Below are 19366 nucleotides of genomic sequence, written 5' to 3' on the forward strand. Positions count from 1 at the left end.
CTGCATTGAATGACAGTAGTATACATAATCTATAACTCTTTCCAATACATTAGTGAGTGATTGCCCTTGTTTACCATAATCGACCCTTCCCGAACAATGACCCTTACAGTATAATCTTAAATGAGAAAACTTAACCACACCTCAGCCCTAAAACAATGGGCTGATGAATGTTTTTATAGTTCTTACAGGCAAGCAAAAAAAAAAAAACCCCAAAACAAAACCAACCCAAAAAAACAAACAAACAAAAAAACCAAAACAAAAACAACCAAAAACCCCAACAGATTTTGTATCTACTTCTAAATACCAGAAAGGCAATAACTAACTGATGATGGAGACAGCTGAAGGCCAATCATACAATTATACACCTACTTTCTCTAGTGGCAAAACCGGCTGATGAGGACCTCACCCCACTATTCTTCACAGCACTTCATTACCATTCCACTGTGCAAATAAGACTGTTCTAAGTCCACAAACTTTAACCAAACAGCTGAGTGGTAGGAGCTAAAAAAAAAAAAAAATCTGGTGGGCGGGAGAGGAGAACATATCAGAAAATATTTGTGTAACTATTCTCCCAGATAACTAAAATGTAACGTTCCATTAACATGGAGGCAGGACTCACTTTAAGAGGCTGATCAATTGGTTGGTTTCGATCTTGTTTTTCCCCAACCAGAAAATGAGATATTAATCTGAAACAGCTGTTCTCAAAATTTATTCATGAAGAATGTCACCAAAGTATGACTATTTCCATAACAAGAAACTTAAAAACTGATGCAACAGTTAGGGCATATTTGCATTGCCACTTGAGGTATAGCTCAGCTACATAAGTTAACCGAGGTCCACATTTTAGCACCTAGAATGTGGCAACATGCGTGCTAAAATCACAACAGCAGCCATTTCAGTATTTTCGCAGTTAATAACCCTGCCAAGGTTGAACCCAGTGAGATTATCTTGTGGCAAATCTAAAATGCTTGGTTTTCAAAATATTGCCATATAGTTTGTTATGGGGTTTTTTGTTCCCTTTTCTTAACTACTTCCAGACAACCTATACAGCTTCATTATCAGTGCAGACAGACATACCAATACTGAGGATTTCCCACTCTGCAGTACCAGTGCAGCTGAGGCTGTTGTACAGAAGAGATGAGAAATACTTGTGCTGAAAATATAGGTATTCCTCCTGTAAGATCAGCCAGCTATTTGCTATGACTGATAAGACCAATTTCGTTGAAGGATTATATGACATATATTTTAGACTTTGTAAGTTAATTTCTTTCTAATTTTTTTGTTGGAAATAAGGGATAGAGAGGTTGTTCTCAATGTGCGCTGTCCAATGAGGACATTTTCTTTAACAATCTAATTAACTCAAGCGGAAATATTTTAATTGTCAGTAGTGACCTTAAGCTCAGTGTTCTGCTTTTTCAGAGCTTCCACGGTGTAGGAAATTTCTTTCCACGACTCAAGCTTAGCTTTTGCTCGTTCAAGAACCTGATCAGCTTCTTGTTTAGCTTCTAGCCACTGTGTTGAATCCTTTAACATCTCATGAAGCTGCTGTCTCCGGTTTTGGAGGTGTCCATGCACTTCATCCCACTGGCTCTGTATCTTTTCAACTGGTGAAACACAAAGGAAAAACAAAGGCCGAGTCACTCAAAAGCTTTCTCTTTTTTTCTTTTTTTTTTTCTTTTTAAGGGAGTAAAAAATAATATTTAAATCTTTCTAAAACTGACCATATTGGAGAGCTCTTGTACTTTTAAGCTGAATTGCAACTAAGTTAGTTTCACAAAGAAGAACAGATAAACTGCTCTGGGTCACGCAGTATGACACTATAGTACACAGCATGTGTTTCGATGCATATGCAGCCAGAAATGCCAGGTTCATGCCTCAAAATGCATTATGAAACAGGATCACATTTGAGAAAAAGCATCAGCAATAATCTTTCATTCTTACCAAACCAACACAGGGTTTAATATTTTCTGAAGAATAAGTCTTTTAGGGACTTGAGTAATATTAGTTAAAGATTTACTGCAAGATATAATTAATGGCTATACTTTCTTATTTCATTAAGGCAAATGATAGCAGACTGCAAAGGCTAAAAAACCTTCTTGTATGCTCATGTTAATTATAACATAATTATTAGCTTTATCCACTATTTGAAAGAAATGTGATTTATGGGAACTTAATAATCACTAAAATCACTGATAAGCATTGGCTAGAATCCAGCACCAGACTTGTCCATAGTAGCAGAAAAACATCAGGAGACCTAGTCGTCTAAGCAGTTGAAGTTTGACAAAAAAAACCCCAAACAAACCAAAAAACCAAAACTCCACAAACAATAAAATCTGTGCACTGCATGAAGAAATAGTAATTTTTAATTTATTTATTTTTTTTAATTCCCTGAGGTTAGTCAGCACAAACTACATTCTCAATATCTTCTTGAAGACTGGTTCACTACATTGAGGCCTTCTAGGGAGGGGAACAGAGATTCCTAGAGTACTCAGAAAGCAACTGAAATTATCATCGAACGGTAGTTCCAACATTGCATCTCTCACTGCAGGGTTGATTCCAGAATGGTGCAGGCTAAAGATTAAAGGGACGAGAAATGCTTCAGCATGGAAAGGAGACTTCTACCTATCAGTGCTCTTCCTTCTTCCAGAAGAAGGGATAAAGATCTTTCCACGGACTCAGCTGTGGTTTAGAGAAAGAGAAGAAAACCTTTCAGCATCCCCTGATCAAGCCTAGGGAGAAAAACTGTGCGTGAGCACACATAGCAGCATGTTCAAGTCAAAGGAAATGGAAAAGGAACTGAAGAAACAGAACTGGAAAACACAAAGCACAAGCAGAGCAAAGCGAGGATCGCCTAAGGTCCAAATACTTCAATTTAATCTGAAGCAAACCTAACCTCTCATTTTAGAAAGCTGTATACGAAGGTCACAAAACAGCAACTTATTTCTGTGCCCTATCTGGATGAGGATTTCTGATGTAAGCTTTAGGGTATACTTGAAACAACAAAGAGATTGTGGTCTACAGGAAGGGTGAATAACAGAAGTGTTCTTGAACTGCTCAATTAAAACCTCTGTGCTATGGCTACAACATGTGGCTCAAGGGTTGTGCTGGAGGTCTAGGGGACAAAGACTGCCCAAACACTTTCCACAGTGTTATCTTTCGATTCCTGGAAACCAGGAGATTTTGGTACATCGCTGACAAAAGTATAATAGCTTGTGTGTGTGTGTGCGCGTGTGTGATTTAAGAGGTGAATGAAAACCCTTTGCAGAACTGCTTCAAAAGAAAACTAGGTCTACAACTATATTAATTCTTCATAATCGCTGCTTTTAATAAGAAATGCTGTTATCCCTTATCAACAAAAATAAAAATATTTATCAACGGATCTGTTCCCTAATGTCTCATGAGGTTTGTATCTAAGTAAGACATATTAGCAGTCCTTCTCTAGGGACTGTGCTTTTCTCAGCAAGACTGAGTTTTTCATCACATACCACAGTCCTGGGATTCCGTGATGACCAATTCTCCCACCCAAGAGGGGAACGAGGCTGCATATTTAAAGCGGTATTCAGGACATCTCAGGAGCCCACTTACACAAGTGACTATGAACACACAAGCTCCAAAGCTATGAAACACCTTTCCTTGTGAAAATACTTGGGTTACCTTCCTCAAAAAGGGAAAAGAAAAGCTTCTGATAGGGACACTTAAAAACCCCCATGCATAATAGCTTTGCTTTATTACAGATTGGAATTGGAGAGTTCAGGAAGTTACTAGGTAATCTAAACCAAAAAACCCTAAAATGTTGTTTTCTTGAACCAGTGAGAAAACCCACTTAAAAAAGTACTTCAGTTGGGGATAAACACACCATGACGTCTACATAATTAATCTGGCCTTTCTGAGCTAGAATATACGAAACGGTGCAGTACTATATAAGCCAAAATATGTAGAGATAATTTATTAGAGAGGCCTTTATAATTATGACATTATTTAGTTTAAGGTAACATAAAAATCCCTTCATTACTGTAAGTTTACATCTTCTAAATGATGCTGCATTTTGAATGCGGACTATTGATTGGGTTTTGAATAACGAAAAACCCCACGCTTCTAAAGCTTAAAATAGGAGAATTCACTTCCAAAATGTACTGAAAACCACAGTGGAAATCAATGTCTCTTAAGGATGTATTTTGTTCCTGTGGATACTCTAGTGGGATGTTTCCCACAGAAGGAAAGGTAAACACCACTTATAGATTTATGCCAAACAAAAAAGTTCAGAAATTCCAATTTGAGTGGATATTGTGTTAGAACTGATCCCAGCAACCCACGAACCCCTCACCTGCTGCTAATGAGTTACTGACTGCAGATGAGAAGTGTCAGAGAATTGCTATTAAACAATGTTGTTGGACAGTAGAAGACAATTTTTCAAGTATTCTGAACATCATGGGGGTTTTGTGCAAGGGCACTGGAACATATAAAAGGTCTTCTCTGACTGGGTACTAACAGGAATAGGTTTATGAAAATATTTAAGAGTGTTTTATAAGACAGCAATAAGGAATCTCAGTATGAAGTTCCTTCTGGCTAACACTCTGCCTATAGCCTTGGAAGGGTTCTTTCTGCGGTCAGGATTTTATAAAAATCCTTAACGTTACACTGAACATACGGGATTCAGCATAGGGAAAATGAATTTCTTCCAAAGTCCAATCACCTTTACCTGGAACCAGGAAGACAACCCTAGAAATAAGAAACAGAGTTCCAAACCAGAAAAACAGAAGAATCAATGGCATGTGAAGCAATTGTTCCAGAAAAGGATTTGCCCAAGTTTTGGAGAACAAAAGAAAAAAATTGATCACTACTTCCTACCTTGAATTTAAGGCCTTCAGTAAGTAATATTCAATAAATTAAAAAAAAAAACTATATAAAACAAAGCCAGACAAAAAGCTATTGCAAAGATTACAAAATATCCTGAAACTTAAGTAAGAACATTTAATATGGCTAAAAAAAGTAAGCTTTGGCAGGAAAAAGTAATGTAATTGTCCTTACTGCACTCTGGATCATAATAGCGTATTACTGAGATCAGACTCTGATCTTTATCTTTTATCTATCATTGCACCTACATACTGTGATGACTATACATTGAAAATGCCTAGATAGACAGAACAAATGTGGCTCCATGTGCACTATTAATATCACTGAAGCACAAGAATTCTAAATAATTAGTAAGAAAGACAAAAGCCTTTCCCTCCCCATAGTTAAGTAGTTTCTGAAGCACCTCAGTTTACATCGTTCATTACAGCTAAGTCCTGTGCCTTCTCCATTTCAAAGCCTAATCTCTTTTTTAGTGTGGCACTCCCCCTTTTATATCCCATTTTCTTCCTTCCCCACCCCTCCAAATTTGGCAACAGCACAATATCTTTATTGTAATAATCAGTATTTGAAATTATCTCCAAAGGATTCTTAATTATTCAGTATAGAATTTCTTTACCAGCCAATCTGCAAAGGGGCAATCTGGAAAAAAAGGACAACATTTTCTTTATAGACTTAAGGAAAAGAAATAATTTAAAATCATTTTGTCAATCCATGTGGCCATTAACTAGTTTTATTTGAATATAAAAGCACAAAAATATTTGACAATTAACAAATCTAAACTGTGTATCAGAAAGACAAAATATATACAACGGGTTATTTCCTGAAGTGAAAGCCAAACCCCATCCATTTCCTAATCACAGTGCTCCAGGCAGAAGTTCTCATTGTACTTCACTTACACAAGTTTTGCACTTGCTTACTGGAAAGTATCCCAGCACGGCTCCAACCTCTCCCAGTTCAACACTGAACTCTCTCAGATGAATGATTTAGGGGCATGGTGAGATTCTACCAGTATGTAATTTCAAGGTTGCTATGCAATTTCTTTTTTTCATCACTACTATTCACCAGTTGTTCAATAGTCATTATATCACTCAGATGGACAAAGGAAATTCTGCTGAACTGACCACAGATTTAGTAAGTTATTAGGAGCAATAACAAAGCAGAAAACTGCATTTAAAGCAATCAAACACAAGATAACTATTTTTCAGTCTGGTTATCACTGATTTCATACATTGAGGAAAGAATAATCTCAGTGAAGGAGACTGCTGGCTTAAGGTTCAGTTCTGTTTATTAACAAAAATTTTTAAACTGTTATTTTCATACTCTAGGTATAATAGAGAAACAACAAACAAAAATAAATCTTTTTTTCTCTATTAAGAGTTCCTATCATTGATAAGACAAATATAACTCTCTTCACTGAAAGAGTTTACTCTCTGCTGTTTATAATATAACAGCAGTGGAAACAACAGAAAAGGAGTCTGAGAAGAAGCTGTCAGTCACAGGAGAAATAATGTTCATGTTACTATAAGTTACATTTAGCCTATGCAAAGATGAAAAAAGCAATTATTCTATGCCAGTTTGACAAGTCCATTGAATCCAGTACACACTCCAAAAAAAGTGAACAAGTAAATGAACAGCAACAGAATTTGTGAGGTAAAAAACCTCCACTTTCCTTGTCCAACAAATTACCTAAACTGCACCCATTTTGCTCTGTAGGAGTGTGCTTTTCAAAAGCATTATTGTCAAGATATTGACATTTTCCTGTAAAAGTAATTTTTTTCACTGTAGGTTCATAGATTTGAAGACTAGAGGGACTAATGCAATCTGACCTGCTGCAGAATATAACCGGAGAACAGCAGAATTATGGACAGTTATAATTCATGTTACCCAAAGCAGCTGCTGATGCACTGATGTTCCTTAGCTGAAAAATGAAAATAATTTTATATGCATCTTTGAGTGTTTCAATTTACTTATACCTTGCAACAATGATCATGATGAAAAGACACACTGAGCTTGAAATCTAGCCAATTCTGAAAAGTGTCTTATGAATAGTTTCATATTTTTGTCGTAATCTCTTGAATCTTAAGGGTCGCCCCCTGCTTTGTAGCAATATGAAATACCCAATGCATTGAAAGAAAAAAGAGTAACCAAGATCTTCATTCTTAGGGTACTGAGTAGCTTTTAAACACTATGGCTGTATAGAATGGCTGTCACTGGTAAACAGAATGAAAGCGTGAAGAAGAAAACATTTTACATTCTCTGCCAATTGTAACAACTTCATTTGCCAATGGTATATAACAGGCTAAGAAATTGGTGGGTGAGGTCGTTGTACTGCATTCACAAAATCTTGCTACAGAACTGGATGCAGCCCTGGGCTGAATGTGTCTTGCACATCCATACGACCACAAGCACACCACTTTATATGACAGTGCATGTACCAGCCAGCACCACAAGTAGAAGACAGCAAGACAGCAGAGCTAAATGGAGTACCTAGAGATTGTAGTATTAGAAAATGCTGAAAACATAAAAACTGTAGGTTTTTGAGAGGAAGAGGTTAAAAGCAGCCCAAGCCCAACATTGTCATTGGTTGCCCTGGAAGCGTACTAACACAGCTTCAAAGTTGTCAATACAAGATTTGTTTCAATCATATGCTATCCTGAAAATTACTCCTACATCTCCCTAGAGTTTAAGTCCTTTACAATGTTGTTTTCAAAGATAAGTACATATTTTAAGATTCATCTTTGAAGAGTCCACCAGGTTGGATTCATTTCTGTTGGAGTTGCAGCCCCATGATATACTTTTCTTTGAAAGTCCTGAAGAGCTAATTGTTATGTATTTCATCTTACTTCATATGCTTTTAACTAATCTATACATTTATCCAGTTAAAACTTAGCTTAATTAAACTTTTGTGGCTGTATAGAACACTAGTTTGTCTAATCCTAAAAATTCTAAGTGTGTCTTACTAAACAGTGAGCAGGTTTTCTGAGAGGCATGATGGAGAAACTAGAAAATACAGATTTAAACAGAAACGTACTAGGTTACTGCACTTTTTTTACACTTTTCCCTTTCTTCCACTAAACAGTGTAATCTCCCACATAACAGGGTTAAATAAATTATGAGGAAAAAGAGATGTTTTTCACACGGCTACAAGACCATTCTGAAGGCACAACCACCACACACTACATGCAAGGCTTTCTGACGTTTTCCAATTTTGGCTCAGTTTTCTGTAAACCACATGAGTGGAATCACAGTTAAAACATCACTTAAGCTTTATGTTATCTTGTGGTTACCTTGCTTTTCATTATTGTATTGTTCTAAGCAAATAAACATAAACTAACATTCTTTTTTTTTTTTTCCCTAGGAAAAGGATTCAGTTAAAGTTCTCCATTTGTGAATTTTTTTCTTGCTGAAAGTGCTCTACCTTCTCTTCTGCTGCCTTCCCGAACAGGAGGTGTCTGACCTGAGTCTTATTCTTCAAGGAGGAATCACTTTAATAAAGTCTATCTTACAACATCCCTTGACAAAAGGATGCCGTCTCTGTTCTTAGGAACAATCGTGAATCTGCGAGAGATCAGTCTAGGGAGAACATTTGGGTAGTAGATGCAGAGTCAAATGAGGATAAGTTTAAAACATTTCTTTTTTAAATGCTGAAGTACTTAAGGAGTTACAGGAACAGTTATAACATCTACTAAGTTGCTGCCTGTAGGCTATCATTATGGAGTGGAGCTGGATAGGACAGAGTACACAGTAGAGAACAGTTGGAGCTAGCCTACTCAGTAATTTATGCTTCATCTGTCCTTCTTTATCTTTTCTTGTAAAGCAGTGTTTCTCTCAACCTTTTTCAGAGGCTTATAAAAGTAGCAGTTCTTAAACAATGACCTTAGAAAGTTATGGCAACACTTTAACTAAATATGGAAAAACACTAATAATGTGTCATCTAAGACATTTTATGCATCCCTTAGACGGTCAGTAATGCGATGAGAGGATTTAGCCAATAAACCCCAAATTAATGGTGGAGTGGCAATTTAGGATATCTAGCTTAATGTGAAGTCTGTCATTTATGCCAGTAAGATGTCAGATATGGCTTTTATGCACCGTTAATCTATTAAGGTATTTATAGAACGATTATTCCTTATCATATATGTATCATAATGTGTAACAACAGATTTTTAAAAAAGCTTATGGCTTACAAAAAAATTAGGCAAAACAGAAAGTATGTACACAAATTAAGCTGCATATAAACAAGTGAATGAATAATATCTGGGAAGAAGGAAGGAACTGTAATCCTTTATACTATTGTGCAATATTCTAGTTTCTAAGAACAGATAAAAGGTATTACAAGGGAAAGCAGGAAGAAGTAGTGCTCAGAGCCTTCAGTTGTCTTTCTGGGGTGATGAAGAGCAATGAAAATGTACCTGAAAGACCTGTCAAGGCATGAAAGCCCTGGGAGGAAGAATGTTACCTTCCTTGGCTTCCCAGAGGCTAAGAAAGATAGGCAATAAGAGAGATTTCAACAGATTTAAATGTGGGTTTTTTTTTTTAAAACATGCACACTCATAATCTCATTTTGTAGTTTGATACTTTTGGGGGGTAATTATTTCCAACTATTGCAACTCTATGATTTGATTTTGTTTTGTTTCACTAGGGTAAGCCTATTTTTCTTTTATCTAAAAATCACTTCCATATGATCAAACTAATGAAGGTCACTCTGTTCCTTTGGAAGTGTCAGATCAAACAGCATGAACTGAAAACTGTCAAGTGGTTTCCGCTAAGCACCAAGTGAATAATTCTTCAGCACTGTGAAGCATGCTTTACGCCTTGCTATACGGAGTGGGAGTTAGAGACCAGACTAAGCTGGTAGCACATCTAAAGAAATCAGTTTCTTATAACAAGCAAAAAGCAACTTCCATGACTGAGCACTGAGAAGGGCATGCAAGAGCTTATTATTTGGAAAACAGGTCCCTCAGAAAGCGTTCCCTAGTTTGTCAAGTTTTATAAAAGTATTTATGTATATAACATTTATCACCTCTCAAATGAAGTTTTCAAGATCATCTTTTCACTAAATGAAAAAGGGAGCAGATCATGGTATGCGTGATGTGCAAGAGCATTTGCCTTGCATTTTAAAATGTTACACAACCTGTAAAATTTTGATGTGAGAAAAACACTTACCCTAAAGAGAAGTAAGATTCTTCAGGATTTAGCATGAAATAGGGAACAAACCTAAGTGTTGTTTTGCTAGAAACCTACAGAAACAAATAAAAATATGTATATGCATATACACACAAGTATTGACTAGGGAGATGGATAGACAGATTAGGGAATGAACTTCTGATACCTCTCTATCGCCATCAGATCCTTAAGAAGTAGAGCAGGACATTTACAGAGAAATGGACCGTCACCATCAGTCCCACTGCTCAGGCAGGATGCAGAGTCAGTAGTGATTCTTCCCTGACCCCAAGGAGCAGGACACATATGGACAAGCCACCAGAAGTTAACTAAATTATTTTCTTCTGCAAAGACTCCCATATTTGGATGATATCAAAAAATAACTTTTTAGTAACATTGTACTAACTGAAAAACCAGAGGGTTCCCTTGCTGGAATGATTTAATCATCTTTCAAAATGTTTTATTCAATTTCCTTTGTTGTATGTAGAAAATAGCTACCGCATTATTGAATTTAGCTACTTTCTTAAATATTCGTCACATAATTATGAAGACTTACATTGGATTTAGAAATGATATTTAGACTGATGGAAGGTACCCAAACTGAAGCCAGAGGATTATGACTAATATGATTAACTAGATGAGTGAATATGTAAGTAATGCAATCATTTTAGTTGTAAATTTATAGAAAAGTTTTTGAAGAACTTAATAGGAAAATGTCATTAATTTCTGTCTTTTCTAAGGAATGTAATTTTTAATTAGAGGTGACATGGTAGTTTACTATTTATCTTTGCTCAAATGTCCATTAATATTTTTTCTAGGATTTTGGGTACTTAAGCTATTAGAGGGAAAATAATTTATAATTATGAATCTAATTTCTGTTCATGGGTGACAGCATTTGTAATAATCAACCTACCTACAAAATACTTAAGAAAACCTTTTTGCAGAAGAAATATGACTTGTCTGTGCCTGTATTTAAAAATGGGACATTAAATTAGTGAAATGATATTCTACTTTCTCTGAACATAAACAAGAATGTTATTAGCATTATTAAAGTACATCGGCTTTCATATAACAATGCTTTCATAGACTTCCATACTTACTGATGCAAAACCATAACGGTAGGTCTGGCAGTTTAAGTCCTGAAATGTATGAAATTCATTACCTACCTAATGAAGCATGCAGGCAATGAATTTCAGAATTCTTAGTACCACATAACTTTTTGTTGCCATCATACATTCATATTTACTTCGTATATTTTTAATGTTTTCAGCCTCCTAACTCCTACTGAGTTTAGGCTGAGACTTGCTTTTCAAATATATCTGCATTTGTTAATCTGAACACTGATTTGTTTTGGTTTTGATTTAATAGATCCAGCTCTAACTGTACGGGCAAGACTGTGGGAAACCTTAGAGTACCAAAATACCTAGAAAATTAAAATGGACTTAGGAATTCTGCAAATGTGTGAATATCAGCCTCCAAGTTACTGAAGCAAAGTTTTGCATACTGTTTATATTTCTATTTTCTTCTTCAAGAAGCAAAGTAATTTCCTCAGGAGAACCTCCACTCCCCACGAAAGCCATAAATCCAAAATTCAAAATTCAAAGACTGCAGCTGGCTTTGATTCATTTTAAAATGGATGAAAAGCAAATCTCTTCCTTCTGTTATTTGACATTAAATGTTATATGAGCTGGCAGAATAACATCATCTGAGCTTTTGTTTTCTATAACTCTCAAGGTCCAAATCCTTACCACTGTAATACTTACTAATTAAGCCATATCAGCAAGGGTAAACTGGCACACTTTGTGCAATGGTCAGTAAGCAACACAGCGGCTCCCATTTGTTGGTCTTAACTCTGAGACCGCCTGCTGGGCTACAGCTCTTCTCTACAGTATTCCATGACTGGGAATTACGAGCACAGACTATCATGAATCTTTTGCTGTGCTGCTTCTGACAAAGCCAAACCTGCACACTGATTCGACTGCTGTATCTCCACGGCATGTGCCTCTCACCGGAGGTCAGCTGGGAGACGGCTCTAGAGCTCCATTCACTCACCTACGCAACAGTCACAGAAAGCGGGGTGCTGGCAACAATACTGAGCTTAGCTCAGTGGATGAACCAAAAAAAGCCACGCATCAGAAAAAAACAGTGGGCCAAATCACAACATCATAGCTTTGACTTTTATTTTTGCCTTTGAAAGCAAAGAAAGCTTCCAAACGAGCAAGAATTGATTTCAAAGCAAAGAAGTAAAAGTGTTTCTTTTTCAAATATTTCTATATTCAACTTTAAGCAAAAATGTTGGGCATTTTGTATCTGAAGTGATACAAATGAATTTGTTATTTCACAACAGAAATAGAAGACTGTATAAATTTGTTTTATTTACAAGTTACTAATTTCATAATCACAGAATCATAGAATGACTTGGGTTGGAAGGCACCTTTAAAGATCACCTAGTCCAACCCCTCCTGCCATGGGCAGGGACACCTTCCACTAGATCAGGTTCCTCAGAGCCCCATCCAACCTGGCCTTGAACACCTCCGATGATGAGGTATCCACAACGTCTCTGGGCAACCTGTTCCTGTGTCTTCCCACCCTCATTGTGAAGAGTTTCTTCTTTATACCTAATCTAAATCTACCATCTTGCAGTTTAAAACCGTTGCCACTTGTCCTGTCGCTACAAGCCTTGGTAAAGTCTCTCTCCATCTTTCTTATAAGCCCCCTTTAAGTACTGGAAGGCTGCAATAAAGTCTCCCCGGAGCCTTCTCTTCTCCAGGTTGAACAACCCCAACTCTCTCAGCCTGTCTTCATCGGAGAGGTGTTCCAGCCCCCATGGCCCTCCTCTGGACCTGCTTTAACAGGTCCATCTCCTTCTTGTACTGGGGACCCCAGAGCTGGACGTAGTACTCAATAAATAATGCAGTGAAATACCAGATATGCAGCTGCCTCCATGGTATTTTTTCAGGGAGAGCTGACTAGAAATTCCAGCACAGACAGAAGCTTACAGAGTCAAAAGAAAGTAACATTTACACAACAGATTATGTATTGTACTGGTGATTTGGGTAAAATAATTACTTCTCTCACAATAATCTTCCTGAAAGGAGAAAAGCATCAGATATCACAAGACTGTAAATTAAAGACTGTATTTCTGGCCAAGACAAAACCAACATTTTTCTTTTAGATTTACAATTACAGTCTTTTAGAAAAATTACATTAATATTGAACTAAGTATTTCCAAAGGTAAGTTAATTCCTCGGGGCTCTTGCTTCTACTTCAGACTGACATTTCCACACATCTTACACCCTATTCTGTCTTCCCTCTCACATTTGCACCTATTTTCTACATACTCCAGAAGATGCTATCAGTCTGTTATTGGTTAATCCATTTTTTTTTAATGCAGAGAAAGACAATCTTAGCTTCCCAACACTTGGAACTCTTAATGGCCTGAAATGCAATACTTAAAAATAGGCTGAAAAATGACCCAGAGATTCTTTTGTGAACAGATTGTTACAAATTTTTTTTTTTTCTCCTTTTAATGAGTACTCTCCACTTATTTGGCCAAGTAGTATTGGGACTTTGTTGAAATAAAAAGCAAAGAAATAGTTAAATTTCACACTTAAAATGACCTTATACACTTCAAAGTAAATATTCAACAGAGTCAACCAAGGAAGTAACATACATTGCAGAAAAAATGTTTCTTCTGAAATTTCCAAAACATTCAAAGGTTTTCAGCATTCCCTGTGTAGCTATACTGCTCTCTCTCTTTTTTTTTTTTTTTTTTTTTAAACTAAGCACTGATTAGAAAATGAAGGGCCTATCATAAAAATGCTGGTACTTGAACTATTAAAGGAGCACAGCTCTACAAGCATAGGGACATGTAAGAAAAAAAAAAAGTAACATTTTTTTCACCTCTTTTTAATTTACAGGACTAGTTCTCAAGGTCACATAAACTGGGTCCCTAGCTATGGAGCCTGGCATGACATACACATGTATTTGTTTCTTAATAACCAAATAGATAAATAAATTTTAAAAAACCTCAACATACCATACCTGTCATCTTAGTCCAATATTTTAGCTGACTAATAAAAGAAAAAAAATGTATAATGTGCCAGTTACACCAATCTTGAGAAAAGGACAGACATAGTAACTTGCCATTTACTGTGGATTTGGTTTGAGAAGGGGTTTAGTTTGTTTTGGGGTGTTTTGTTTTGTTTTAATCAGACATCTGTCCTTCTTTGTTCATGTTCTCTTTGGTACTCCAACACAGATCATAACATTCATGAGACACTAAATGGACTAAAGTTAATCAACTTTAGACAAAACAACACATCTCATAGTCACTATTCTGATATGGTTGAAACTCAGCAAATTTTGAACCGAACACACTACATGGGTTTAGACTGGACATTAGGAAGCATTTCTTTACCCAGAGGGTGGTCAAACACTGGAACAGGCTTCCTAGAGAGGTGATCGATGCCCCAAGCCTGTCAGTGTTTAAGAGGCATTTGGACAATGCCTTTAATAACATGCTTTAATTTCTGGTCAGCCCTGAACTGGTCAGGCAGTTGGACTAGATGATCCTTGTAGGTCCCTTCCAACTGAAATATTCTATTCTATTCTATTCTATTCTATTCTATTCTATTCTATTCTATTCTATTCTATTCTACTATAATTTTACTACAGAGTTCAACATCCTGCTTGCAGGAAAACACATAAAATGGAGCAAAGAAAAGATATCCAATGAAGAGATTAAAACATTACTGTTGCCATCCTAATATAATGCTGCAGTGAAGAAAGCCAAGTGTCAAAAGCGTAAAAATTCAAAGAGAATAATAATACTGGAAATGTAATGAATATTCTGCAAAATCATTACATCTCTTCATCTGGAGAACTGCACTCATTTCTACACTTAAGAAGATAAAGCAGACATAAACACAGTCTGACACTTCCCAGAAAAACTTCCATGGCATAGGCGTTTCCTCTACTGTATGCAGGTTCCCATCCAATTAAAATATAATGAAATGAAAACTTTTCTAAATATTCCGTTTCAGGTTCTAAGTCCCACCAAGCGCAGATGCCACCATTTTCTCACCATACATCAGACTGTTCAACATCTACTCTCCTTTGCTGTTACTCAGGGATTTTCCAGATCACTCTCTGACGGGTCAATTTCTCACCTATCATGCAATAGGCCTGCTAATAAGAAAGATGAAATATGAGCAGCTAATCTCCAGAACTTTTATGCTATTTCCACTTCCATCCCTTTTTGGCATGATAAAGGATGACACAATCCTATGAGCATTGCTATCCACTGAACACAGGTTGAAAAGCCTCAGAGCCACCATTTTCATATGCTTATGGTCCTGAAAACAGCAATAAAATTAAATTCTTTAACTTATCTACAGTATTTCATAAGTCACCATAATGATGATTTGGTATACGTAACAAAATGAACCACCAGCTGGTGCAACCACCCACCGAAGTCTTAGGACCTTTCTCACACAGGCTAAGCCACTATTTACTCAGGTTGGACTTGCAAAGGAGCTTTGGGGCTGTGCAAAACACTCTTTTTGTTATTGGTTTATTCCCAACTCAAGCAAAACTGAAACCATGATAAATTTATATTGAAGATTGCCAAAGTAAAATCCGTAGGCCAAACGTACTCCAGGGTGCTTAACTAATTGTCTGAGAACAACTGCAGGTTCCAATATATGTTCTTTGTGTATTGCATTCATTTTAGAAAAAGAGATGGGACACAATGTACACCAAAATCTGCATTTGCCTGATATCACTGATTATGTGGCATCTAAATTTAGCTTGTAATCTCTGCAGAGCAGGACCTTTGTTTCCTGTTTGCTCTGTAATTACTACAGAAAATTATGGTCTGGCATAAATGAATATATACTGTTCTGACACAGTTTTTAAAATAACTGTGGACATTAAATGTTGCCCATCAAACTCTGGATGAAATGTCAGTGGACGAGTAATTTGATCACGTTTTGAAAAATCCATTTCTGAACAATTCCTTTTTTGTTATTTCCATTTATTTTCATTTTGGCTAATTTGTCACAACACAGCTAGCATAGCTCTTCTGTTTGTATCATCATGGATAAGAATAAAATAAAATGGATATTTTTACTGTTTACATGTCTGCTTCTAGTCACATTTACAACGTTCTGTGCAAGCTACTATTTCTAACACAATACTGCCTTGAAACACTGGCCAAACCAGCAAAGACTTGGGTTTGTCATATTCAAACAAAACAGGTTAAAAAACCTATTCTTCCGAACACGTGGCAGACAAAGGCTGGGAGTTAAGATATATTATCCCACATTATCTAGGTAAAGAACTGAACATATGAAATTAAAAGACTTTTCTGGAATTACAAAGAAAGTCTGTAGCAGTTCTAGAAATTAAATTGAGATCATCCTCACCTCTGATCATACAAGAAGTTTGCTTTTACTGTATTTTCATTGATCCCTAAGGGCAAAAAAATTAAACCCATCACACAACTGACCTTAAGCATAAGGAGTAAGTCAGTGCCTAGTGTTTGGCAGGGGGCTTCCACTAGGAAGAAAAATGAAGGCGGCAAGTATTCCTTGGATGCAATCTTATATTTGCAAGGAAGGAATAAAAAAACCTGCTTGCTTTGTTGCAGTAGCCAGCCTTACCAGTAAGCTGCCTCAGTCTTTGCAAGCATTCTCTCTCTACTTTCCACCACACGTTTCTCTTGATATCCTGGAATTTTTTTGTTACCCTTATCTTGCCTCTTCTTTCACCGATTACAATTACAGATGCAACTGAATTAATCCCTAGTCCAAGTGTTTATATTAGCATTTGGGTGCCAGGTCCTGTTCCAGGTAAATAAAAACACGATTACTCGCTCCCTGACTTCATCTCCAAGGACGAAGAGTTTCCATCACTTTCAAAGCAATCTGTGACTTCTCACTGGCAAAAGTCACCCTGTGTGGGTAGCTACCAGAGCACAGCACCTTCATCGCTGATGGCAGCGTCCCTCTCGGTCCTCTCCGAGATGTTTCCGACGTGCAGAGCTGGAAGCACGGGCAGTGTTTCTGAGCAGAAGGCAGACAGGCGGAGGCACAGACCTGCTCCACCTCTGCCGCTGCAAGCAGCTGGAGGTTTCCTAAACTTAAGAATGCGGAGATATCTCAAACGGTATCTGAGAACCTGATAAGACCAAGTCTACTGGAAGAAGTTAAGATCTAAAAATAAAGACTATTACTTGGCTAATTTTTTTTCCAGATCTCGCACATTACAACCAGAAAAGTAATGGGACACTTCCTGTACAAACCCATGAAAACACCAACAACGCTTCTGAATAGGCCTGCGGAACCATCGATCCCTAAATCCGAAACGGTTTTCCTGCACTACCTACGCTGCAGACAGAGCCCTGGTCTGAGCTACGACGGTGATTTTCACAAATCCTAGAAAGCGGAGGTAAGCAGGAGGGCTTAGCCGGAGTGAAAGATAAGTGCAATTACATGATGCAAACGGAACAGCAAGGGAAGAAGCGACACAGAAACTGATGACGTAAACCAGCGTTTTCCACCTGGGGGACAGAGAGAGGAGGAGAGGAAATGGCAGCGCAGCCCCGGCGCGGGGTGCCCGGGCGGGAGGAGGCCATGAGCTGCCCCGTGCCCGTCACAGCTGGTTCCAGCCACCAGAGAGAGGAGCCGGCGGTGCCTCTGCCCAAACGTGCGGCAGACAGGTTGGTGAGGAAACACGAGAGGAGAGAGGCGAGGAGAAGGCTGGAGAAACAAAATGGAGGACAGACGTGGGAGGGGGCAGCGTTGGGAACGCGGCTGGAGGAGCACGCTCGGAACGAGGCGCTCCGGCACGTCCCGCCGTCCCAAGCGAAGCCCCTCAGCCGAGGGCCTGGACAGCTTTTAGTCTGGGGGGGTAGCTCAGGTGTCTTTTCATAATGCCGCATTGCATCTTTAAAATGGTTTTCATAGTTGTAAATACGAAAGGTTAGGTTTTCAGTGTTTTCATAGATTATTAAAATCACCCATGAAAATACATGGAAGTACAAACATGAAAATGCAACTAGTATGTGTAACTGAAAAAGTGATCAAGTGGTTTTGATACAGGTGGCAGCAGATGTGCAACAGCACAGTTCCTGGCAACTTCTGTATTTCAGGGGTTTTCTACCAGATAAAACGTGTGAAAATCTCCTGATTCCCAAAAGCGCTAACCGCTCGTTAAATTCTGCCATCTTGCCCAAATCTAAAAACAAATGCAAAACCCAAATTACTTTCTAATCAGTTGCTGACATCTACTCTGACAAAAGACATATTCAGGTATGTGATATCATCAAGTCCAGTAATAAAGAATGTCGCCGTTGCAATGTCAACATTCACAACGAGAACTCTTGTAAAAAGTAAATCCCAGTAAACAATAAAAAGAAAAAGATAGCTAAAACCCAGGCAATTTAATATTAAAAAAAGCAATTTTTTGATGCTTGTATAAACTGACTGAACTTCAACATTTAAAAGATCAATTAAAATAAAATTATTAAAGTTACTAACTTGAAATATCAAAACCCTATATAAAGAGAGTGAAAACTAGGAAGATAATGAGGCTTTTTTGGGTAAATGGGATACTTTTGTTAAAAATGGAGCTTTATAACTCCCTTAGAGAAAAAAGGCAATGCATCCAAACCATATCATGCAATACTTCTAAGACTTTCAGACTTTAAACATATGGAGTAGTCCTAGCATTTAGCAAGAAATAGAAACCTCCGATCTAAAAAAAAATTTAATTTTCCATGACCTTGAGCAACTACACACTCACAGATTTTAAGGTTAGAGAGTAACTTTATTGATTGCCCAAATGGACCTTATATAAGCACAGTGATGGAATTTCATCAGTAGATAAGGAATTTAAATTGCTTATAAAACAAGTCTTTAACTTTGAAAAATAATGCCTAAAGTATACAATGCCAATATGGTTATAAATAATAGGCAGTTGTTTCCCCCTCTTTCACTTTTGGAACTTGATCATTTTGGATATTTACTTGCAATGGAGATGGGCCACAAGTATGGTATAAGTGGTATAAATATTTCTAATGGCAAATTATTAACACTAGTCCTTTTAACATAGAAACTTGACTGAGTCTTTCTGGTATCACTCAAAGAGAAAAAAAATTCCGTTCTGATTATCTGGCCACTACACAAGTCAATGGAACATTCTTCTACTACTGACAAGATGCAAGTCAAACCTCTGCAGCATTTATTATTTTCAGATTTCAAAGTATTTTATATAAATGTTAATTAACATTTGTAAAATGAGATTGAATCCAATTTTGAAATCCAATGTAATTAAAACCAGATTT

At 37.2% G+C, this 19366-nt stretch overlaps 1 protein-coding gene across 21 annotated transcripts in view; it reads right to left on the reverse strand.

Annotated features, from left to right (window-relative positions):
* The window catches only part of DMD (dystrophin), a 1317358-nt gene that overhangs the window by 290671 nt on the left and 1007321 nt on the right, over nt 1–19366 (reverse strand). For all 21 annotated transcript variants that reach the window (XM_052795054.1, XM_052795067.1, XM_052795065.1 and 18 more), the window contains one exon: nt 1393–1604. In XM_052795054.1, the coding sequence (XP_052651014.1) occupies nt 1393–1604 (212 nt within the window). The remainder of the gene's footprint in view (nt 1–1392; nt 1605–19366) is intronic.

The sequence above is a fragment of the Harpia harpyja genome, chromosome 8, assembly GCF_026419915.1.
Source record: "Harpia harpyja isolate bHarHar1 chromosome 8, bHarHar1 primary haplotype, whole genome shotgun sequence".
NCBI classification, from domain to species: Eukaryota; Metazoa; Chordata; class Aves; order Accipitriformes; family Accipitridae; genus Harpia; species Harpia harpyja.